Raw genomic sequence first — 25,594 nt, 5'->3', positions numbered from 1 at the left:
AGGACCAGAAGAGGCTGAATTTTGTACACATATCATAACAGGTATGGAGGCAGAGCTCCCATCCAGGAACAGTACTAGGGAAGACTGATTCCCAACATTTATGTAGCTATTTCCCTTACCCTAAGAAAGCAGTACTTTGCCCCGAGAGCCAGAGCTTCATCTTCGGTAAGGAGATCAAAAAAGGCGAGGAAGAAGGGTTTTTTCCCCTTCTCATCAATCCAGATTCCTAAATTAACAGTTCTCCAAAAGAGGTGAAAAGTCACACCCAATAACTGAGGAAAGACAGAATTTGTGCACAGGGGAAATATGACTATTTCATTTCTCCTTTTGGTATTTCTTCCTAGACACATATTTCCAGCACCTCAATCAGTACAGCATTTTGAGATGGGTATAGGGTAGATATCATAATCAGCATTTTTGGTTTTGGACCCAATGTACCCAACTGAGGTGTCTTCTTTTCTGCTATGGGGAAAAGGTTTCGCAATATTCCTACTGTAGGCATATAGGCTGCTGACAGGTGTGGGGGAAACCTCCCCCACAATAAGCAGTGTTTTACTGGATGTGAAGGATCGTGTTAGTTTGGCCCAGTTCACCAGCTTCTGTATAGATCGGATTCTTCAGTGGGGCTTTTAGGCACTTTTATCTAATAGCTGATTGAATCAGTTATTAGATAAAAGCACCAAAAAGCTCTGCTGAGGCACGTGATCTACACAGATGTTGGTCAAGCTGGGTCAAACAAATGCAATGCCTCTTCTGGGCATGAGTGCACTCAGTGTGGGGGCACACCAAGCTGAAAATGAAGTGCTTTTTGTTTGTTTTCACATCTGTTAGCAGCCTCAAAGACTAACCATGCATTTAAGGACTAACAGAATTTCTGCTATAAGCTCATCAGTTGGAAAGGACTGAGCACAAACACCTGGGTGGGTGAGTCAGTCAGTCATAAGGGGCTCCTGTAGACGTGCAGGGACACTGCGCTGGCAGTCTTCTGCGTCGCGTGCATCAGCAATGCCGCACTTCCCCATGCTGAAAAAATGGTGATGGGGCACTATGAAATAAAACACGTTCAATGAGCTTTAGTTCAAAGCACCCCACTGCCATTTTTTCAGAATGGGGACACGTGGCAGAGCTGAAACCCATGACACGTGGGTGCTTTTACTTAGCACTGCTTGCTAATCAAAGCGCCAAGCACTACACCCAAAAGCATGTGTAAAAATGCCCAAGATGATTATGAGCCACCAGTGCCATGCAGCTTCAGCAAGAACAAATGCAATCCTAGGATGCATTGAGTGAAATATTTCTAGGAAAGGCGGTGCCTCCAGAATACCACGCATCATTTTGCTGACCCATGTTCAATAAAATTCAATTCAAACTGGACCAGGTTCAGAGAAGGACTAATGAGAATGCTCAGGGGAATGGACTGCCTCTCGCACAAGCAGAGAATTTGGGTTGCTGAACCCAGCAAGACAAAGATTGAGAAGCAACAGGATTGCTCTCTATAAATATATCATGAATTAAACATCACGAAGGGAGAGAATATATTTAAGCTAAAGAATACTGCTGGCACAAAAAAAACCAAATAGCTACATACCAGGCATGAATAAATTTAGGCTGGAAATTAGAAGTTTTATACCCACCCAAGCACCAAGTGTGTGAAACAGTCTTCTGGCAGGAATGGTGGGGCAAACAACCCCAAGTAATTCTACGATGGAGCTTGAAAAGTTTATGAACAAGGTTGTCTGTGCTAGCAGGGACCTGGACTTTATGGACCTTCCCATCCTTCCTTTCATTTTTTTCAATTTTTTTCTGCTCTTTATAAACAGCTTCATGCTTTCAATCTAATTTTGGCACTGGATATTTTACTAAAACTGACTTACTAAACGATTGTGATGATCACACTGTTGCTAAAATAAATACCCGGGTAGTCATCAGTTTGTGCTAGACGTGTATGAGATGCTAGGATCAAATGTGTCAAATGCTATAGAGCTGTCATCCAAAACAATTTGGAAACTAAAGCCTTGTCATTCTGGATGGAGAATTTACCTGCCCATTCCCTTTTCTGTAGCCTCTGCCTTAAACAGAACAATGCCCTGTTCTTTTTAAAGCCCTTCCCTAACCTAGGTGATCTACAAGGTCATGAACTGTGTCAGTTTACCTATACCTACAACAAACCAGTGCTATAATTCCTATGGATTTAAGTGTCATCCATTTGTAGATAATCTGGAGGATTACATTTCTCTGCAAGTCTCTACTTTAATCATTCCTGTTGTCTCAGTGATATTCTACACTGTCTGTTCGATCACCTTTCACTGCTAAGGAGGGATAAGATGGATGTTTTATATCTTAGCACGACTGCCCAGCTCCCCACCTGAGGTCTTTCTATTTTGAGGTGTACTGTTCCTAACACCCACAGACTGAACCCTGGCGAGTGCTGGGTATCAAATCCAACGTAAAGCTTGCAGACTTCACTTACAAAAAATGTTTCTAAACAATGTGGGTTTTTACTGCCCGACTCTGAAACCTGCTGCTGCTTATAAAGTAAATGAGGACAAATAAATAAAGGGAAGGTGAGAGGGAGGGAAGACACCGTTCCACTGTTATAATTACACTGCACAGTGCTACTGGCGATTCCTCTTAAATCAGAAAATGCATCCAAGTTTTGCATTCCCTACTAAACTTTGCACATTAAGGTTCCTTCTCGACTCCGCTTCTACAGTGGGCTTTGTGTGGCTGTCCAGCTTACATCTAGTAAAGAATCACAGCTCTCTCGATGTTTACTGCTACTGCTCCTTCTGTATCCCTTCCTAAGCCTGGCTGAGTCTCCTTCGAGCTAGAAATTTGGCTCAAAATTTGGCCATTTGAAGGCATTTCACTCCGCCTTCATCATATCATTTGATTCTGTGGCTGTTCCACACTTGCCCTTTGCATTCCCCATTTCCACATGTTCTTTCTGTCCCTTCCCCATTTCTTAGTTTTTTCTGTTAGGTCCTGAAATTCTTCTTATTCTGTTAGAGCTATTTCTTCGAGAAACCTTTTTGACTTCCCTTGCTAAGCAACATTTCAGACTAGTCCCCTTAAGTCTTTCAGCAGGTTAAACATATTTCTTTCCAATGAGCAGGCTGAAGATTTGGGATTTAATATGAACTCCTTTGAAAGAAATGCCAGAGATGCCCAGATACAATACAATGAAAATTCAGATGCCTGTTCAGTGCCCGAACACCAACACTGCTTCCCTCCAAGATTAAGTGGTGGCAAAAGTCTCCACAGAAATGTCTAGCACTGTAAAACAGAACTGAAAGGAAGTTGAAGATCAAGGACCCTGGACCACTATTTGTATAGCAAGCATGAGCCAAAGAATTCCCTCCTGGTGATAAGAGATACAAAGGAAAAAAAATAAAATTATGGAAAGGAAAAGAATTAAAACCAACCCTCTGCAGAGGACACTTTCCTGGGTTTCTTAGCAAGGGCAAATGGCAATAGAACCAGGCCAATGACTCTTAGCCCAATATGCCAAAAAATATTAAACTAAAGCACCATGTGCTCAAAGATCCTGGGACCCAAAGCTGAGGGAGCTACTGGTGCTGGCAAATACCATGGACAACCTCCAGAGAGAACGGCAAGCTCTGGGGAAAGGATCAGACTACAGGTCAATTGAAAAAAACAAACAACCCAATAAGTCTAGTATTGACACAATTTCTAAAAAAAAAAAGGTGGGGCAAACAAGCTTAACTTCACAAAGCAAAAGCTTTGGTCAACAAGAACAAACAAAGCAGACAACCTTTTTATTGCAAAACCAGAAGCAATTGGTGACCCAGCTTCAGGCCGTGTCCTGCCAGAGTGACTAGAGATTCTCTCCTGTACCATATGGCACAAAACTCCATCAAGAAGTCAGTCAGACCCTGAGTGCTCCCAACGGGAATACAAAAACTAAATGAGGAAAAACAAATAACTGAAGGGTGAGAGAGAAAATCAAAGGTCCATTGTTATAATTACACAGCACGATGACAGAGGTAATTTCTCTTAAATCAGAAAATAAATTTTGGGTTCAAGTTCCCTGAAGGATATAAAATATTAGAGGATTTTTTATGGTTGTAATCACAAACTCATTTCTCCAGCCACTACTGGCCGTGTCTAATTAGGGTGAAGTATGTTAATGATACAGCAGCACAGCCCAGAGACGTCTTCAGTTGCGATATTAATTGCATTTAGGGAAAGAAGCATGAATTGTGCTTATACAAGCTAATTAGTATGGGTTTGCTAATTAATACTGGGAAGTCAAACTGCCTTTGTCTTGTCAACTGCAATTAGCTGAAGATATTTAAATTTCTTTCTTTCCAGTAGTAAACTGACTTTTAGCAGGGAAATAATTGAATCGTGGGCTGGAATACACTATTCCAGTTAGCAGAGGGGGTCTATTATGCCTTTGATGCAGCGAGTTACAGACCAAAGCTACTGCACTGCCACCAGCTGCACGTGCCAACACTTCTGGGGTTTTCTACGCAGACATGACTCCCTGAAACAGGGTGCTGCTCTCTGTAGTCCACGCCACCATTCCAACAGACTGACGCTACATGGGCTTGCATCAAAATGATCAGGATGTAACGAATGAGTTATTTACCATGGCACCTCTGGTGCTCCCAATAGCATAACTGCTGAAACCCCATCAAATGTGCTGCTAAGATAAAGCCAGTGAGAGCCTGGACTGCTGAGCGCATCACTTCCTCTCCACCACTTTGGGGAGGGTGAGAGAACCATTAGCACTCTTTGCAGTGGCTGTAGATACATCTCCTGAGCAGAGGCTTATCCCGAGGAGCAGCCTGAAGACCCACTGACCTGCGTGATAGCACTTGACAGGTGTTTCTTCCATTTCACTTACAGCTAGACGCTTGTCCACAGGCTTGCCGCTGAAAAGCAATATCCGTGTCTGTCAGAACACAGGGCAAGAAGTGGCCTTTCTGCACCCCCCCAGCCATGGAAGCTTAGCCTCAAATAATGAGGAGCGGATCACAGGCGGGCGAGTGGAAGGAGACAAGAATGAAGGTGAGATGCAAGGAACCCAAATCAGGAAAACAATTGTTGAAGTATCAACCTAAAAATGAGTCTGAAAATAAGGCCATGCAGGTGACACACTAAGCTGGAGAAACAAGTCAAGAAAAGTCTTGTGTCGACTAGTAAGGAGAGGGCTGGGGCTAGGGCTGGGGCAGGGGCTCCAGGCAAACTGCCAAGGGAGATACTACTCTGTCACCTGCTAAGCAGTTAAGAGAGGAGGAGTGACGCATTCTTCTCCAGGAGGAATGTTTTATTTGTGGAAAAAGGGAAAACCTCTGCAAAGCCAATAGCTACTGCTAATGAGAAAGCGTTACATTAAGTCAGCCCCTCCCAAGGAGGATATGAGGATGAAGGAGGGAGAGAAAACTATCCGTGTCACCATTGAAGCAATTTCCTTCAGTTTGCTGAAGAACTAGACTAGATAAAGTTTAGCACTCTGCTGCCTCCTTACTAAACTACTACCAACCTAGAGTCCAGCAGTCCAGATGGGGCCTGCAAAGAAGAAAGCAGGGCATGGGGAATTCCCTAGCCACAGTGAACTGAAACCTCATTCATGTAACCCAAGGGAAAGCTTCTGACAAGCTGGTAACGTAGAGGCCAGAATCTTGAAGATGCACAAGCTTTTTGGTCACGTATATCCAAATCTCAGTGCTCAGAATTAAAAACCATGACAAGAAAGCATGTAATAAGATGGCACATGGGATTAATACCATCTTCCTTGGAGATCTCGGTTCAGATCTGGCCTATGTCACTAGAGAAAGTGCCTAAGCTTTCAAACACATCTGTCCACATCACAGAAGAACCAGACAGTTTAACAACACTGACAGTCTCCTATTATAAAAAAGCTCAATGTTGGAACAGCAAAGAGCAACATAGCCAAACTGAGAAACGTTGACAGATGTGAGGCAACCCATTACCAGAATAGCGGGAGCACTGAAGGGGGGATTTATGTACATTAGCAGAGTGGTGAGAAAATCCAGGATACTACCAAGACATAATGTACATTATGACTTGGGTTTTAGACCAAAGGCTTGTTCAGCACCTGCTCCAAATTGGCAGTGCCAGTTGCCATTCATTTTTCATGACTGCTAAAATTCATCCAGTTTAATATCATGCAGTATCAGACACTGACTTGTTTCTGTTCTGCGCTATTCAGGTTTGCTTATGGGAAAAAAAATCTGCAGATGAAGCCCTTGCGACTTACTCATTTGCATACCACAAGGAGGTGAATGGTTAAATGCTAATGTTTAATTCATTGCTGCATATGAAGGAGCTTATACAGTAAAGTAACCGCACCATGTCACCCCTCCCACTCCCTTGTTTCGCGGCCTGTGTGTTTTTCTGGTTCCTCTAGGGATTAGAGTCGATAAAAAAGACAAACTCAGCTGAAAAATTAACAGAAATAATAAAAATTGCTTTGCAGACTATTGTCTCATCTCACCTATGGCCCCTTGTCGCATCTCAGGATGATAAACAGCTGCCTGAGGAAGGGATCTAATTCATTATGAAATAAAAATTTTGCTTCCTTTCTAGAACTGTTAACAAACAGAAGGCAAACTGCCAGGCAGAGTCAAAAGTACCATTAACCCTCAGGGGAGTGCAGTCCGCGTCAAGTAGGTGTGGAAACTGCTAAGGTACCAGACCTGCAACAGTTTTTAATGGGGCACAGACACCTGCTGGCTTCCTTGCTCTCTCTCGCTCTCCTCTTTACAATACTCATATGCTGTTCACATCTGGAGTTTGGGAATGATGAATATTATTTAAAGGCATTAAAGCTGTATGTGCCACTCTTCTACCGCAGTACAAAACAAGGAATAAAAGGAAGATCACGCTTACCATATCTGCTCTTTGCTTCTGGTTCCCCACTTCTTCCACAACTTGAGACAGCTGAGCCTTCAAGACAAAAAGAAAAAATAAGTCAGAAAGCTGATTTAAGCCACTGTGATTTCTGTTCAGTGATACTCCTAGTTATTAGTTTGCCACCTTTTGGTCTCCAGCACTTCAGTCCTGGAAAATGTGGACTCAGTTAAGTAACACCTAAACACCTAAAACACTGCAGAGCCAGGATGATTGCTTCTGCCCAGATGATATATTAAGTTTAAAGCTTTCATTCTCTGTTGCCTTTTGTATTTGATTGAAAAGAGACTTATGCATCTTTCTTCCTCTCCTTGCCTCCCCTCAGTGCTGGCAAAGGATGCTGGATTCATAGGCTTGAAGACAAAAAGTTGCTAGTTATAGATAAAATGTGTACAGTACTGATCTCAATTGAACTTGGGCTACTCCACCATCTTGGTGATGTGTTTGTACCCCAAAAGGATTACTGCTTGGGATATGGATGGGCCAATTTCCAGGACCATTTTGGCCTTGACCTCTCTAATAACTCTTCCAAAAAAGCTATAATTGTCAAGTGAACACTACTGTCATGAATAAAGGCTAAACCCAAATGACAGTTGCGCTATAAATGTGAGTTCCTGCCCCAAAGAACTGCCACCCAAATACACAGGAGGGGAGAAGCAACTTATTGAAGGTTATTACATAAGCTAAAGGCAGTGCTGAGAACAGAAGCTCTCTCTTCCAAGTCCCAAGGCAGTTTCCCAACCACTAATCAAATGCTACCTCCTCTTGTGGGAGCAGGTAATGAAGATCCTTACAAATATTTTGGAGCCTCTACAAGAGGGGTCCCAAAGCTTCTCACTTCCTGCAGCCTAACTGGAGACTAAACAAACTCTGTCTAAAAACTCCTAAAGGAGGGTGGGGAGACGGATGCTGCAAATACCTTCCTGGAGTAACAGTGGAAGGAGAAAGGAAATGGCTTCACTTTTCTTAAGGAGAAAGTACCGTGTTGTAATATGTGGATGTCTGGTGCACGCTCCCTGCAAACAACCTCCAACAAAACCCTAGCCAGAACCGGGATGAAGGAAATGGGCTCCCTTAGGTGAAAGCCGGAAGAACCTTCTCTCAGAGTGACAGCCGAGGTGAATCCCATCCCAGAGAAGGAGCCTTTAAAGCGCCTTGTGATGCTTGGTGGGTTATGGGCTCTGATTCACAAAAGTGGCATACAATGCTCTGATGCCACTTTTTACCTCTTCTCTTTCAAGCTAGTCTCCAATCAGCCATTCTGTGATCAGCTCCAAGAATAATCCCAGGGGATGACAGAAAAAACGTACTGAAACAGCCAAAGCACATGCAATGAGACCTAAAAACCTTTCCTTTCAGGAAGATATTTATTACAACTCTTCAGAGTCCCTCTAACAACATCGCTACCATATGAAACGGGCCTTTTTGAGAGCTGTATCCCAGGCAGAAGCAAAACAGCCAAGCCGCTTGCGACAATGAAATGAAAAACATTAAGTTTCCAAAGCTAATTGCGCTGAAATACAAGCAAACAAAAAAATTACAGTCTCAGAGTTCAGCATAAAACGAGTAGTTCAATTCCCCAAACAAACAAACATGACAATTAGGTGCAGTCCACGACCGGCTCAGCCTTTGAGCTCAGTGGAAGCTTCAAGAAAGTTATGGGCTCTGGCTGTGCAGGGCCTGTTAATGATGTCACACTATTAAAGAAAAAGGCACTCAAACAAGATGAATGTAGTTTTAACATAAACCTGGGACCTGGTGTGGGGAAATGAAACACACTCATTAAACACTGTGGGAGATGCCAGTCCTGTGCAGACACAGAGTGTGCACACAAGCGAGTGAGAGGCAAGAATGAAATTACCACAAGGTCTGATGCAGGCACATCAGGAGACTGTAAATTCAGAGGCACCTGGGAGTGATTTTTTTTCACAAATATTTAATCAGGTGGAATTATACCCCAGCAGGACAGAGCAGGAAAAGAGCCACATGGAGAAGAATTAGAAAAAGAGTTCTTGGAAACTGCATTTACAAAGTCATTTTTTCCAAGGCTGGAATAGCCTTTGCAAAACACCTTAGGATGGAACGAACGCACTGGATAGAAAACAAATCAATTTTCCAACATCTTTATTGGACCCATCTCTGCATGAAGAAGGTTTTAACCTTTGGATAAGGACTACTGGACCATTCTGAGCCAGAAGCAAGCAGCAATTACGGGTTACATATTAGTCTACTCCACAGTTATACCCAATCGTAAGAGTATGAGAATCTCTTTAACCAAGGAGAACTCAAGCAAACCCAGCACTAAGGCTAAGTACCGACAGTCAAAAGGCCCAAGGCTGAATTGACTCAATCTTCGCAGGTTAGTCTAAGCTGTGTAGACTGGACCAATAAGCAGGTGAACAGACATTCATTTTTGATTCCAGAAATGCAGCCACATGCCTGCAGTGGCCCAGGCCTGAAGCCGGGGGGTGCTAGAGCACTCCTCCCTGCTGGGCTGGAGCAGACAGCTTGGGCCAAAGCTAGCCCATTCACCCTACGGGGGGTGGGGGTGTTGCAGGGAGGATGCAAAGCATCCTGGGATACTGGGGGACTGAGTTAACTTGAATCTGGAGGGGATGTGAGACAGAAGGTCAATAACTGATTTAGGTTAAGATGGCTTAAGTCCCATAATACATCCATCCAGGTTTATCTTAAACCAGTTTCCATCATTTTGAAAGTAATTTATGTGCACTGAACTTCTGTTGTATTACAGATTTGAACCTGTTTCCAATCACTTATATCAATTTGTGTGTAATTTCTGTCCCTAGCCTAAAAGAGACCAGAAGCAATCTGTGAACAGAGTGAAACACAGAGGAATGCGGGCAATTCACCAACACTAATGTGAAAGAAATAGGGCTTTGATCCTGAAAGTACTCAGCCCAACAAATTCTAAATCCGTATCTTTACCCCGTACCTGTAGGTGTCAATTATGTTTACCACAAACCTCGTCATTCACTTTAATGGTTTATTTCATAGAATATTTTTCACCAAGATAATGAATTTGTCTATAACTTAAGCAGGGTTGACAGCTGCTTGGCATGTTGGTTTGGCCTTTGCACCTCTCCCCTGCCAAAATGGGTAAGGATTTCTTTTCCTATTCCCTTCTACAGTTTTAAACTTGACCCACAACACACTAATGCTGTATCAAGGCAATTATTTGTTCCAACTGCCAAAAATTAACATTTATACAGCTTTGAAAACTGAAAGGAAAAGGCCGGGGGAGAAAGGGGCTGGAATAGAAGAACAAACTTCCCTACGCTACTGTCAAGAAATCATGATATGAGAAGTTCTCCTAGTTGCTTCTTACACCTTCTCATTTCTCTCTCTCTCAAGCATTTCAAAATAAGGGCTTCCAGGGAAAAAAGGTAGAGTTCAACCCTGGAGGATCTGAGTTTCCCAAAGCATCCATCTCTAAATTATAATATGATTTCTTTAGCATAAGTTTCTATAATAAGCATAAAGCACAGGTGAGAAGTTTTGTACTGAGAAGGCAAAAGAGTCTGTTCAGAGAACAGATGTGGAAGGGATAACATTCAGTTAAGCTTCTTCTCTTTGCCCCACCTGCATGGATGCCTTAATCCTGACCCGGTAAAACCATGACATTAAGCAACAAACAATTAGATTAGATTAGATTAGATTAGACACCTCACGTTCCAGTTCCTCAGATCTTGGAAATATTAAGCAGGAGAATCCATCGCTGGCTCTCATAGCTCAAACATGTCAAATGAAACGCATTTACTTGAACGCTCAATCTTCTGTTTTAGCAATACATACTATATATACCAATAAGATAATGTATCCATTTGAGGAAGTGACTAACTGGATGCTACTAAAACGTTTATTAAGATCTGGCGTTAAACAACAGATCTTTGTGTTTAGGAAACGAAGAGAAAAAATATGTTTGTGATTCGTATAGATGCTAAATTGGAGGAGGGCTGGAAAGACCTTTAGAGAAGAGAAACACAACATAAATGGATTAAGAGAAATTAGACATATGGACAAAAATTAGATTTAACACAAAAAATAAGCAAATACAGATTAAGAAAAATGATTCAATACATGTATATACATAGGAGGAACAAATCTATCAAGCTGCTAAATCTACAGGCAACAGTCGGAGATGAATTTGCAACATGTTATGGCAGGCCACTGTTACATGGGGTTGTGAACACAGGGTTACTAATCACAAAGCAGATTGCTTTATTGGATTTACTTCTGAGCATCTAATTGCCAAAGACTAAGACAGATCAACTAGATGATTGGGTTGCTGAAGGAAACTATTACGAAGAAAGATTGTCAAGAACAGTTAAATATGTATCATCTGCCTAAAACTAATAAAAAAAGCAAGAGGAACACAATTCATTCTTTGCTCTCTTTTAATGAAATCGGGCTGGTGGAAATAAGGGAACGCCAGGACAATGTAACCAGCCAGCCTCCCACCGGACAAGAGCAAGTGATCTGCAGAGCACAGTTTTTGCAAACCCGTGTAAGATACAGAACCGACATACTGGCAAAACATTATTCCCAGTTCTCTCTGTGCCTTTTGTACCACTGGCTACTCAAGTACTGGATAAACCACATAATCCACGGTCCCCTGTGAATGACACTGCCAGGCTGTGAAGCAGTTGATCTGTATGCTTTATCACAATCAGTCTGCAAACATTAGCCCTACCCCAGCCCTTTGATTAGCCTAAATCAAATATTGAACCTAGCTCAGCTGTTAGAGGACAGCTGCTTACAAAGTGATTCACTGCCATATTCCTAGTAGGCCACGAGAAAATACAAACTAATCATCGTCAGCATGACAGACACACACATTTTTAATTATGAAGAAGAAATTAGACTCTGAACTTCCCCAACATCTCACTTAATCAGAGTGCTTCAGAAATGCTGCCAACCACCAAAATGACTTAAGGAAACAGCTGCAGAGAGATCCAGAATGGCACAGAGCAGCCGGCTGCACCCCCAGATTAAAATGCCTCCTCAGAAGTCGTATAAGGAAATGCTATCATGTTGTTCCCCGCAGCTCATCCTTTAGCTGCATCAATGGTCATTCTCGTTCCCTGGCACCCAAGACTAATTAATGCCCGATAGTCTCAAGCCACTTAAGGTTCTTTGCAGGTTTACCAATCTCCACCTTACCAGTCTCTCAAAACCTCACTGGCTCCACAAGCAGCTCCATTCAGGCCTGGGGAATAAGACACATAGCAGAAGCTGGGGCAGGGTATGCTGGTGGGACCTCAGAACCGTGTTCTCCCACGCAGACCGCCGGTCCGCAGGTCAGGGCCTATTCCATCCATTCATGTTATTACTCTGTTATCTGCAGAACCTTCCTCAGTAGCAAAGACGTACCTGTTTCAGACAACAAGGTGCTACCTTTCAGCTTCTGGGAAATTCTTGTTACTTAATGCACATGTGAAATTCCTGAAGACCACAGAGCTCAATTTGAAAAGCAAACATCTACAGGATTAAAGAACTGGACAGGCAAATGAATTTAGTGTCCAGCGTGCCCGCAGAAAATACAGTGCAGTCAGGTGAGACTATCTATGCACAGGCGTCATCCTTGCACTGGGATCAGCTGCGCCAGGATGATCCCCTTCACTAAGCAACACAGATGTCATCCACTGTCCTGAGTCGAGGCATGCCAGTGTGATGTGTGCCCAGGGAACCCCGTCTGGGGATTCCTGCGGCTCCTGGGGAATTCCTGCGGGGTGTAGGATCTGGCCCCTGAAGCCCTGGGGCAGCCAGAGACCATGGACAGCTCCAGGCTGCCTGCACTCTCCTGCCATAAAGCGTACACCTGCCACAAAAAAATGGCACAAGCGTTTACCACTACTGTCACAACCACAACTTTGGGCATTTGTGGCACAACAAGTGGCATGGATGTCTGATGGCTTGGGCTTTGTGCCACCATAAAAATGTTAATGGCATCACAAAAGCAATGTCTGTTTCTAGCCTAAGAGAATCGGTGCAGTAAGTTAGATCAGAAAAGAACTCCAGCTTAAAATTTAACAAATTACTTTAACACACCTTCAAAAAAATCATCCGTCAATTTAAAAAGTTAAGCCAATAGAACAACACTGTGTTCTCATTTTCCATGGAGAAGTGAGGCAGCAGAAGAGAGAGAAATTGTATGCTGACCCTACTCAGGATATGCTATCCCATCACTAACGCTGGAATACAAATGGTATTGGACAAATGGGAGCCAATTCAGGTATCAGTGAGACATTTCTAAATTATTCACTTTATTTCCCTGTGCTTTCTGAGCTGATGGCTCGTCTCATCCACTTTCCAAAAACCAGTGGTTGTAGCTACATCAGCTATATTTCAAGCCTTCGAGAGTAAATACAAACACAGGGAAAAATACCAGACATACAGGGATAACTCACAGAGGTCAAGACCATTGCTCTCCTTGTATCTGTTGCTGTATCTGTCAAACAGCCATTAATATCAGCCCTGAAATCAGAAAGAGTGTGGTCAGCAAGGGCTGTGGAGCTCTGAGAATTAATGAATCAAGTGCCAAACAATCTGTTCATTACAAGGCAGGTGGTTAAACTGGCCACATCAACACCCCCAACCTCTCCTCTGGAGGCTGAATGTGAGCCAACTGCCCTATGTGATAGACAAGCTGTTCAAGCAAGAGAGTCACTTGTAGGGAAAATTAAGCGAGTCAACTTCTAATGAGCAGTCTCTCACAACAAAACCCGCTGTCCTGTGAGCAATTAGCAAAGCTAAGGGTTCCCTTTGTGAACTTGCAGTAATTTACTCCTCGGTGTCGCACATTCAGTAGCGCGTAGATAGACCACAGTAGTATCAGCGGCCAAAGAGACATGTAATTAAAACTCACTACAAAGAGCTAGGGAAACACTAAATTATGTGTACAACATGCAGGGAGTAAATCAAACCCTGCTTTCAGTTGGAAGCATGGCATTTCTAAGTTTGAGGTTTTCATTCAGAAACACAAAGAAACCCGATACAGTCGCGCTGCTCTAAATGTTGATATTTTCTGATGAATGCAAATATGATGAAAACCCCACTGTAATGAATAAAAGGAAGAGCCAGATCATTATGTCATCAGAGTGATATACATATGCATATGCATGGGTTATGTTAACTTGCAGACTCATAAATCAAGACTGCAGGACCCCAAGGAGTAAAGGCCACCTCTTAAGTGCCTGCAGGTTTCAGAGACATGAGCAGTCCTTTGCAGTGCCTAGGCAGGTAGCGCATACTCAAAAAGAGAGCCACAGTCAGGAGGAACAATGACTCGGGGCCCTTTTTACACAGCCTCTGCTGAGGGGTTTCCTAGGGTACCCCAATGATAACTCAGGTGTCCTCCCTGGTAAAAGGACTAGCCGGCCCAGCTGCCTCCTGAATTAGCAAGTGTGGGAGCACTGTGGGGGGAAGGAAGGGAGCCATTCTGCCAAAGCTGCAAAAGGTAATATTTCTTGCAACGTAACCAAGGTAAGATGAGCTGTTGCATTTGAAGTCAAGTTGTGGTGACTAGCCCATTTAATTAGGAAAGCTGCTCCTATACAAAGTCTTAGTCAAGCTCCTGAGTCTAATCAAAACCTAGAAGACACTTTCCATCTTTTTTTTTTTTTTTTTTTTTTAGGCAAAACCAAATACACAATGGAACAGTTACTGTTATTCTGAATGTACGACAGAGATCTGGGAAACCTGAGTCAGATTCAGTACTTGTGTTCTGATCTCTTTCTGCAGTTGCCCTAAATCCCATGTATAGCTTTGAAGTAACTCATATTTCCATGTCACGTGCACGAAAAAGATGTACGGCTAGAACCTTTGCTCAGGATATGCCCTTTCTAAGTGCAAAGCTGCTGTAGGTTGTCCTCTTTAACTTGTGACACTGAGCAGCCCCGTGATTTAGAGGAACAGTGCAGAAGAGTGTCGTGATGCCCCTCTTCTCCTGCTGTCCTCCAGGTGATGCTGGGTACCGTGCATCAAGGATCTGGTTCAAGGACCAGCGACAGGGTAATAGAGCACCTTTAGGCATGCCACTGATTCTGATGGCGCCTCAATAACGAAAGTCCATTCAACTGTCCTGTAACGTGTTGAGAGTCTCATGGTGTAAATCTCTTTACTAAGGTCATGTTTTAAGTACAGCATCTGAAGAGAGATTGTACGTGAAGAGACAGTGGAACTCACGGGTGCCCTCATACATGCACAATTTTTATAAGATTCTCTTGTGTTAGAAGAAACAGGAGGAAAACTTTGATTTCAACAAAGCTGTGAACAGCTCATCCATGTGGGTGGTAGGGATTGTGACAGAAGTAACTCAGCCAGTCACAGCTAGGCTTCAGTTTATTTGCATACTGCAAGCCGATGTATTAAAATATTGTGAAAGCTGAAATGAGGAGAGATTTTCACTAGTATATCATGCCAATCTGACATCGCAGACATGAGGAACGGCTTTCAAGAGCTAAAATATCACTTTGCCTGTTTGGTCCTTTAAAGGTACAAACCCCAGTGTATAGCCTGGAATCCTTCATTTTCTCTCTTCAACCCTTTAGCCCAGCACCATTGCCAATTAGCAGAGATCTGGTGTTCTTTAAACAAGACCAAAGTGCACTGCAAATATACAGTGGATTTAACACTCATTACCAAAATTTTATGTTATTTTAGAGCCTTTAGTGTCTAGTATTCTTGTACAAGGAAGCATTAATGGAGGTACTGCCAGTGAAAGAGCTTGCTATCGGAGACTGTTGAAAGATTTCCATACTGCTTTAAAGATTCAAAACTTTACTTTTACTGCTCTCAGGAAAGTTCTTCTGGTTATTAAACCAAGCATACATATACTACACTAGTGGGAAATAACATCTACAAATAAATATTGTTATAGCCCCTAAAGCGTCAAGCACAAAAGCGTACCCAATGTACTCTAACAATGGCTGGGTGTGAAGAGAAAATCAGTCTCCCTGTAACAATCATACACGGATGGGGAAAAAATTCCCCACTGCCTATCAAATGCATTTCACAAGTTTATCCGCAGCTGCTACAGAGGCAAAACTCACTCTGAGTTATAGGATCGTCGTAACTGCCACAACAAGGGCCACGTTCTTATTGTCACGATCCATTACATGTGGGAAGTCTGTATAATGGGGTAAAGGCAGGTTTCTCAGGCAACTGCCTCTGGGTGTTTTAATGTAATTTGGGTTCACAGCCCACCCCCAATACTCTGAGAAGTAACATCAACACAAGGAAAGTCGCATCCAGGGAAGGGATCAGTCCCAACAGTTGCAAAAGGACCATTAATCTCAAGACACTCTGTTGCAACGCAATGACCCAAGGGTTGAAGACCACTGCTTTGCACAGACTAGTAAAGTATGTTTTTCTCCAGATAAGAGCAGTTAGTTATTGGAGAAATAGCTGCCTGTTGGACTTGATGTGTTGTGGGAGAATGCCGCCCCCAAGTGAGAGACACAAAGGCAGCTTGTAAACTCAGGGGGTGTGAGACAGGAGTAAAGCAGAGGCATTTGGGTGTTAAACACACAAAATACGAAACTGGGAAATCACAAGGGCCAGTTATAATCATTGTAAACACAGAGAAAATATCCGTAAGATACGGATTCCTGTGGAAGTCACTATCAAGATTTACTGGACAGACAGACAACAGCCAAATCTTACCCCTGCTCTCAAGGACAGACCATTCTCTGTCCTATTCTGTTTTGTTTTAAGTGACAAATTCACTTGGTGACAACGTCAAGAATTTCAGGTTGCAAATTTTCTATAACTCATCTGGAGGCCTCAGTGCCACTGCTGTGGGCAGGGGATCATCTACAATCAGTAGGATCGAATTAAAAAACCCAAGTGCTCATATCATAAAGTGGAATGTGACGGCTTCAAAACAGAAGTGACCAAAGTTCTTTTAACTACCTAGGAAAGGGCTTAACCTGGTCTGAAATAACCTCCCTGGCTCTGTCACTGAGTTGAGATCCAGCTTGTATTTCCAGCACTGTCAAAACGATGGTTATGGGGCCTGGGGCAAATGACTGAACTTCTCTAAAACTTGGTTTCCCCATCAGCACAATGAAGATCATGCCCACTGCGTACAGTGATTAGTTATGTCCTTTCATGCAAAGATCTCAACGTGTGAACAAAAAGTGCCTGACTTTCAAGAAGGTGAGAATTCTTGTGGGTGATACGTTGTATTGGACCAACTGTATGGTCCGTATAGACATAGGCAAGCTTTTGGGTATTACAGTGCCCTTCCTCAGGCCTCTGGGACAGAAGCAAGCACAGCTGATTTTCAAGAACAGCCCAGAATTCGAGGAAGCAGCTGTTGATTCACGACTCTGAACTGGGGTGGAGTTTCAGAAGAAAGGCAGAGACTTAAGAGAGCATCTCATTTCCTTCTATTTTTCCTTGATGTCTTCCTTCAACACCTTGGCTTGAGAGGGAGCAGGGAGAGACTGGAAGATTAGCATAGCTCTACTGGGAATACTACACTTCTGCTGTAGGCCGGCTGTTCTCCAGTCTAATCAAATGGCACTGCAGCCCTGGGGGAAGAAAGAAGCTGCCAAACAAAATACAAGTTTCCAGCTGCTTCCTCAACAACGAAAGGCAGCCTGAGCGATGAAACTTTGCCAAGCCAATTGCTTCTAGAGTTATGAAGGAGGCCAGTACGACAGCCCTTGGTCACACCCGAGTGAATCCCCAATATTGATGGACTCCAACGGACTCATTTTACATCACTGGAACATTGGAATATAGGAGAAACCCTGCCATTAATGCACATTTGCTGGGCTCAGAAATGTTCCAATTGCAAAACTGCTTCTAAATGTGCCATCTTAACAAACGATAGGAATGTGAGGGATTTCCTTCTCTTTTACTGCTCCTCTAGCAACATTTTTAGCTCATCACTAAAAGGATAATCTCACACAAGCTTCAAGCACGGCAAATCAACTACTCCTCTCTGGTCATGGCAATGGGATTTAAAAAAAAAAGAAAAAGCACTAGGTGAGCACCAGGTTCAAGGAGCAGAAAAAAGAGCGAGATCAGGGCACTGACCAGAAATATCCATATTACATTAGTCTCCGATGGACCCTGTAAAGCCGGGAGCTGGAGAGACTCAGAGCCCAGAACTTCAAAGGAAGTAAGGTGTCAAAAGCTTTCAAAAACTGGACCCAGAGCATGAGTTAAACTGGAATCCTCAAGTGATCACCTAACCTGCAGAAAATGGCTCTGGTTATGCAATATCACAGATTATTCTTTCAGTCTGGACTAAACCAGCCTGGTCTGAGGAAGTGCTATTCTGCTAGGGATGCCATCTTTCAAAATGGTCAGAAATCGGATGTCCTAACAGGCTAGGGTTAAAAAAAATACCTTGGAATTTGTTGCAGTAGTCAAGGTGACAATTGCACCGTTCTGGCCAGATACTCACGCAGGTAAATTGCATTCTGCTTCAATTGAATTAGTGACAGGATTTTTCCCAGCCTGAGTTTGTATCTTTACAGATACTGGAATTTTCTTATGCATGCCAAAGAAAAAAAGTACGAAACTCAGAGGCTAAAAATTGTGGCCATGTGATGCTATATGTTGATATTTTCTGCAGCTCCTCCCCATCCCGGGCAGATTACTTTCACCCCCACCCCTGGATGCAAGTTCTCCTTCTGTACGAGCCAGCTTCAGGTAGGTTAAATAGCCGGAAGGAAAGATAATGAATCTATTTGTTGAACTCTCTTTGCAATGTCCCCAGCAACAATGTTCAACCTTGTATTTATCATCTGTCCATTCAAAAACCAGTGGAATTACATCTTGCTTCAACCTGGTAAGCTAGCTGTGCTGCATCTAATCTACAAGTTAATCCCTTTGCAGAAGTTGCTAGGAAACAGTGTCGTGGCCTTGGATAGGAATGGCCAAGGAGGAGTTTGTTCTGACAAGGTAATACTTGCAACTATTACCCTTGCTATTTCTAGGACAGCAATGGTACTACTTTAGAACCACTTGTTCTTACTGAAATACCGGAAGCCAACAACTTGACCACATAGTTGAAATTTGCTTTAAAAAGTGAATAATCTACCTTGGATTTAACTGATGTTATTAGGAGTAGAAGTGTGCTTATCAAACCTTGTTCTGAAAAGGATTTACCACTAGAGAAGAGGAAAGTGAGACTAGGTACAAGTGATTTTCTCAGAAGACTAGTCTAAAACGAGGTGCTCTACTAGGAACGGGGCTATCTAGCAGGTGGCCCGCTGGCCAAGGAATTCAATTGTGGTCCACGGTGCTGCAGCAGCAGGGCAGTGGCTTTTTGCATGGCACCAGAGCCCCTGAATTACCCTGACTCCACCACTCGCCCCCACCCCCCTGCCTGCTGCCAAATCTGAGGTCTTTGGTCACTGCAGGTGACACAACTGGCATCAAAGGCAGGATCCATGCCCTTGGCTCCAAAGCAGCAGATGGGGCAGTGCCAACAAGCTGCTGCCCCATCACTGGAAGTGCATCATCCAGCCTACAAGAAGCGCCATGGATTTGATCTGGGCTGTGGGGCCAAGTAAGTTGGAAAGTCATGTACTAGGAACATAGCACTGAAGAATAAATAATGGCTGTTGGGGTAAAATTGAAGAGATAAATCTCTGCATTTGCCACGTTCCTTCCCTTTCAATTTCTCTCTCTGCACTGTGGTGATGAGAAAAGGTATGAAAGATAGGCTTTCCTAGTTCAGGTTACAACCTGTGTTTTCAGGAAGGCTTAGCAAAACGTTTATGGGATTTTGCACCTACTCCCTAGGTCAAATCCAGCCCATATAAGCACTGAACCAAAACTCATTACCAGCTGATGGTTCTTCCCTGGTCAGCTTGAAGGAAATCAATAGTTTTAAGGCTGGTTTTTAGAGGCCAAGGATTTGTAATATCACAAAATCCAACCCTACAATTGAACTGGCTGTTCCCCTCCCAGCTGACTGTCTCCAGAGAGGTGCCAAAAAGTGAATAAAACATAAAAACAAACATGGGTGTTTTAACAAAAAGAAAGTGAAACGCTGCTGCTGGCCCTAGATGCCATTCTGTAGATGAAGCACAGAACCTGGTTAATTCAGCATCAATCCTGGCCCCAATTTAAAACAGTATTTGCTTTCCAAATAAAAAAATAAAGCACTAAACAAGCTTACTGTTTACCAGAAAAGTTTATATCTGAGAAAATGATTGTGCCACTCACGTTCTCTAGACACAACTCTCCCTCAAAGGAGAGATTAGACCCTTCTTAATGATAAAAACAATATTACCACTTATGTTCCCAAATCACTCATTAAACTAATAATTCCTCACAGCACCCAGGTGAGACATGGGAGATAACTGTCAACAATCCCCAGGCAATAAAATGGAAAACTAAGACACAAAGAGACCGTGTTTCAGGGAAAGTCAGAACCACAACTTGGGGGCAGAACTCCTTCCAAGTTCCTTACCCTGGTCTGATAAACTGTACTGCGAATCCTATTCAATTTTACATTGTGAAACAAAACAAAGCTCAATTCTATTAATGCAATAAGCCAGGGATGCTCAATACATGGCCCACGACGCAGATGTGTCCTCAGTCCCATGTCAACTGGCCCACAGGCTGCATACTATACTGGGGACTCAGGGCGGCATGGACCCCAATCGTAGCATGTGTGGACGAGGTGGGGGGTGGCCCAATACTGGCACACAAGGCCTGATGCAGTCTGCAGACCAGTCTTACATCATGCACAGAATCATAGAAAGTTAGGGCTGGAAGGGACCTCAGGAGGTCACATCTAGTCCAACCCCTACTCAAAGCAGGACCAGCCCCAACTAGATCATCCCAGACAAGTTGGGGATTAAAAACCTACAAAGATGGAAAGTCCACCACCTCTCTGGGTAACTTGCTCCAGTGTTTTACTACCCTCCTAGTGACAGAATTGTTCTTAATATCTAATCTAAACTTCCCTTGCTGCAACTTGAGACCATTGCTCCTTGCTCTGCCATCTGCCACCACTGAGAACAGTCCAAGTCCATCTTCTTTCAAACCCCACTTCAGGTAATTGAAGGCTACCATTAAATCCCCTCTCAGTCTCCTCTTCTCTAGACTAAAAAAGCCCAGTTCCCTTGAAGTTTTTCCTCATAAGTCATGTGCCCCAGCCCTCAAAGAATTTTTGTTGCCCTCCACTGGACTCTCTCCAGCTTGTCCACATCCTTTATGTAGTGCAGGGCCCAAAACTGAACACAGTTCTCCAGATGTGGCCCCACCAGTGCTGAATAGAGGGGAATAATCACTTCCCCTGACCTGCTGGCAACACACCTACCAATGCAGCCCAGGATGCTGTTAGTCTTCTTGGTAACAAGGGCACACTGGCTCATATTCAGCTTATTGTCCACTGTCACCGCGGGTCCTTTCTGCAGAGCTGCTGCCCAGCCAGTCAGCCCCAGCCTGTACTGGTGCAAGGGATTACTCTGGCTTAAGTGCAGGACTTTGCACTTGTCCTTATTGAACCTCACGAGATTTCTTTTGGCCCAATCCTCCAATTTGTCTAGGTCACTCTGAATCCTAGCCCTACCCTCTAGCATATCTACTACTCCCCCCAACTTGGTGTCACCGGCCTGCAGAGGCAAAACCATGGAATTAACAAAGCCATTAACACCGGCTTTTCGTAAGGCCACCCTCAATTTTCAGTAAATGAACAAGTGACTAGAAAACTCACGCAAAATTCCTCTTTTTATCACCTTTAAGTAAAGTCAAGCAGACCCCTATCACGAACATGTCCATGCTCCGTTATTCTGAACCTCCTTCAAAGGGAAAGGAGGAGAGCAAAACCCTTAACATTTGCATTTGAGAACATATTCAAAATAAGCAAAGCCCAAAGGGATTTTCAAAACACTGTAAAAGTTCCAGCAGAATCTCAGGAACAAACAACTAAAGTAAAAGATTCTCTTTGCCAAACGCCGGAGAAAGGATTCACCTCCTATCTAATTGACTGCTGCTGCTGAAATGAATTAGTCTATAAATAGTACTTGGGAGAAGTAAGCAGGTTTTTTTTTAAACAGTTCAGAAGGAGACAGTAAGAGAAATAGGAAAGAAATAAGGGATAGACAAAGCAGCAGAAGGTGACTGGCAGGCAAACTGGTAATGAAGTGGAGATCAGCGGCATAAGAAAGCAGGAACCAAGATACTCAGTTATACTGGCGGGCACATGAACCAGAATCAGACCCTCCCTGGTAACTAAGGATATTCCCAGTCCAGAAACTGTACCAAGGCCCATCTGCTATAATGCAATACCTTGTTGCATGGGGACAGCGCTCTGTGAGCAAGAAAGTTAATTCAGTTCTGATCCCGTATCTTCCGTAATACTCAGCCTTGGCACTAGTGTTATGACGGAACTGTTTTTGGAGGACATACAGAAAATGGGAATTAAATCACAAGCCTACAGGAAAAATATGATAGCAACTAGAGAATGTGAATGCCAAAGGCACACAAATCCAGGCATACCTTCTCTCTCTCAGGAATCCTGTGTTACTCTTACATTTTTAGATCATCCTCTAATAAAGCTACATAGCATTTACGGTGAAGACCCTGAATCAGCCCTATGGTAACCTAGGGTCAGTTCTCTGCAATATGGATACAGTGCACTGCTAGCACAGCCATTCAAGTGGTGAGCTAGAAGTGTTCACACAAGCCATCTCGACAAAACTTTGCAGGTTGGGATTTATTTTTTAAAAAGCAGTAGAAGCAAAATTATGAAATTTAGGTGACCCCACATATTATTAGAACTGTGAATATTCAAATCGTTAAATAGCAACATTAATAGAATATAAGCAATTCACTAAAAAACACGCATCCAAAAAATCCGAAACTGTTGAAATATTTCCAAAAATGGATACACTTAACTTAATTCTGTAGAATAGGCTTGACTTTAAAACAGCTGTGTGGTAAATCTGATAGCTTTTCTCAGACCAACTCAAACTGGATTTACACAAAGAATCTTGCCTTTAGATCAACATGGCTACAACATACGCCCCAAAAACATCTGTGCAGCATTTTATACAATCTTAATATTGCACATATTTGCGATTGTCTCTAAAAGTTAAATGATCTCATCTTGGAAAGCGGGAAAGGTGAAGACAATGGAGTTACCCATCAGTAGTTCAACAGACAGTTCTGGTATTGACCTCTACAATCTACCATTTAATTATTCTCCTTAATTAAGGAAGGATTAAGAAGTGCAAGCAAAAGGCACAAACAATCTCTGGTGGCAGGAGCAGAGAGAAGGTAAACAAGCCGTCCTCGTACAATATTAGCTGCCGGCCATTTGCGATTCGCATGCTAGGCTGGAAACCATTATGAATTCACCTGACAGTTTAATTTCCTTTGTAAAAAGCTGCTAGTGAACTTAGTGCTAAGGAAAAGCGTTGGACTGACTGCTTTGGAGCCTGGGGTCCTTTCTTTATCCACCAAATAAATACAGCACGAGGAACAGAAGTACAAGTTTCCCCATGCTACCCCACCAGTGTATCGCAATTTTGATCTGGAAGAATCACCTCTAGGGGTAACAGTGTAATTTAGTTTTAGACATGGGCCCTTCAATCCTTGGGCCACTCCTTTGAGGCTGACAACAAAGATTTCAGACTGGGGTGATGTTTTCAGAATAGGAACATTTGTCTTTTCTGAGCAAAATGAACTCACTTCATAGAAGCAACCAAACAGCCACCAGATGACAACAGCATACAATCACCAGCAACCTGCGCTGCATTTGAACTGGTCACATAAAGGTAAAGAAGGGGTCTACTGCCCAATTAACATTGTTAGGTGCCTTCTAGCATCCAAACTTTGACGCAAATGCCCCACTGTCCTGCAAGACTGCACTGCAGAGCCATGAAAGCTGGATTTTGGCAGAGGGAGAAAAAGTCACAATGTCCCACAAGGCAATTTTAACCATGGGGTCACAGCCATAAAGATGCAATATAATGGTTTTTGCTCCTACATAGGAATCTTTTGAGACTGACAATAATATCAGGCATAAGTGTCTAACAACTGGTGGCTAGATACTCCAGTACATATAACTAACCACAAAACAGGCACTTAATGCTCCAAGGAAACTATACGCAAGCCATAGCTCTTGTGTAAGGGGTCATGATGAGCAACGGGCAGTTTCATTTTGTAACATCTACTGGGAGAAAGGACTAGATCCTCGATCAATTTTCTAATTTCAGTTTCACGCTTAAATTGTCTCTCTCTATAACAACGTGTCTACAATGCTACAATTGTTAACCTTCCTCCCTGTGGCAGGGTGCCCCGCTCACACTTCTGACATTAGGAAGGGACTACTTTGCTCAACAGTGTTCGCTTGACAGATGCCAAAACTGCTCCTGACACACTTTCTAATTGTGGAAGGGGTAACCTTGAAAGCATATAGAAAAGATCTGCTCAACTGGCTGGATGCGTGCCATGAAGCAGTTTATGGAAGTCAATGCCATGCAAGTACAAGTGAATAAGATTCCACTTCAGGAGGGATCTTTTCTCCACTTATAAGCCTCTCCATGGTGCGTGGATTACGACTGTCCTCCCCCGGTAATAGGAAATAACCTGAGAAGCAAATACCACATAACAAAGATTTAAAGCAAAAAGCCTGAAGCTGGGTTATAGAAATCAAATGCTATTAATCTGGACTTTGTCTTGACTAAAAAAAAAAAAAAAACAACCCAGGGTCTTCATTATACAAAAAATGGGACTATGGCACTTATGTGCGATAAAAGCACGCCTGCACTGTGAAGACAAATGGCATTTCTGTGTATAGATGAAATTCTCCTTTTTTTTTGTTGCAGAAATGTGCTGTAAACAATAAAGGAATGAAATGACTGCAAAATTATTCCACTATGCAATGTTATTTTAAAAGCATAAAACAAAATAAAACAGTTCCAGGAGGTACTGGCATCTATAAATGCAGAAAGTACACAAACTCCTACACATACACACATATAGACTGGCTACATAAATATTACCCATACATTTGGTTAAAAGCAAGATTGACAGGAAAGAAAAAAACACTTTATATCTGCAAATAGCCTTTACTCTGCCCCAAATAGTTTTAAACTCTTCTAATATATGCATCATTATTTACATACTATACATAGCCGAATATGCAAATACATATAATTATGCATGAATCTGTATGGGTTTCATGTATGCACTGGCCCATACTGGATTTATTCAAATCCAAGCAAAGATTTTTTCCCTCCCAATCAACATAGGGAGAAAAAAAGTCTAGACCTGGATTTGAGTACCAACCAAGGAAGGCAGCAGCTCACCTCTGGCTTTGACCCCAGCCTTGGGGCTGAGGCCAGAACTGAGCCACTGCCTGCGCAGCTAAAATGGCTCTTTTGGCAGGGGAAGGGGCACATGGCCAGGGGGAGTCCATCACTGGACTGCACATAGCCAGGAGGGGGTGGAGGAAAACCTGCAACCTGGCCTCTCCACTCTCTCCCCTCTGTGCCTGCTCTCCCACTCCCTGCTCCACCCCCTGCGGCTGTCCCCTGACTCCCTTAACCTTCTGCTCCAGGTCGAGTCCCTTTAGCCCAAACCCAGACTGCCTGGGAGCTGCTCCCACTTCTCCCTGGGCTGGGATTGGGGCTAGGCCAGGGCCATCACTGCTGTGGACTGCCCCATAGCTGCAGCAGAAAATAAGGGG

At 43.2% G+C, this 25,594-nt stretch overlaps 1 protein-coding gene across 4 annotated transcripts in view; it reads right to left on the bottom strand.

Moving 5' to 3' along the window:
- Positions 1-25,594, bottom strand: part of MAD1L1 (MAD1 mitotic arrest deficient like 1) — a 490,537-nt gene that overhangs the window by 223,134 nt on the left and 241,809 nt on the right. For all 4 annotated transcript variants that reach the window (XM_019542036.1, XM_019542039.1, XM_019542038.1 and 1 more), the window contains one exon: positions 6,883-6,939. In XM_019542036.1, the coding sequence (XP_019397581.1) occupies positions 6,883-6,939 (57 nt within the window). The remainder of the gene's footprint in view (positions 1-6,882; positions 6,940-25,594) is intronic.

Source organism: Crocodylus porosus, unplaced genomic scaffold (genome assembly GCF_001723895.1).
Source record: "Crocodylus porosus isolate Cpor-Errol unplaced genomic scaffold, CroPor_comp1, whole genome shotgun sequence".
Taxonomy (NCBI): domain Eukaryota; kingdom Metazoa; phylum Chordata; order Crocodylia; family Crocodylidae; genus Crocodylus; species Crocodylus porosus.
The sequence above is the reverse complement of the archived record's forward strand: the minus strand, read 5'-3'. Positions and strand labels throughout refer to the sequence as shown.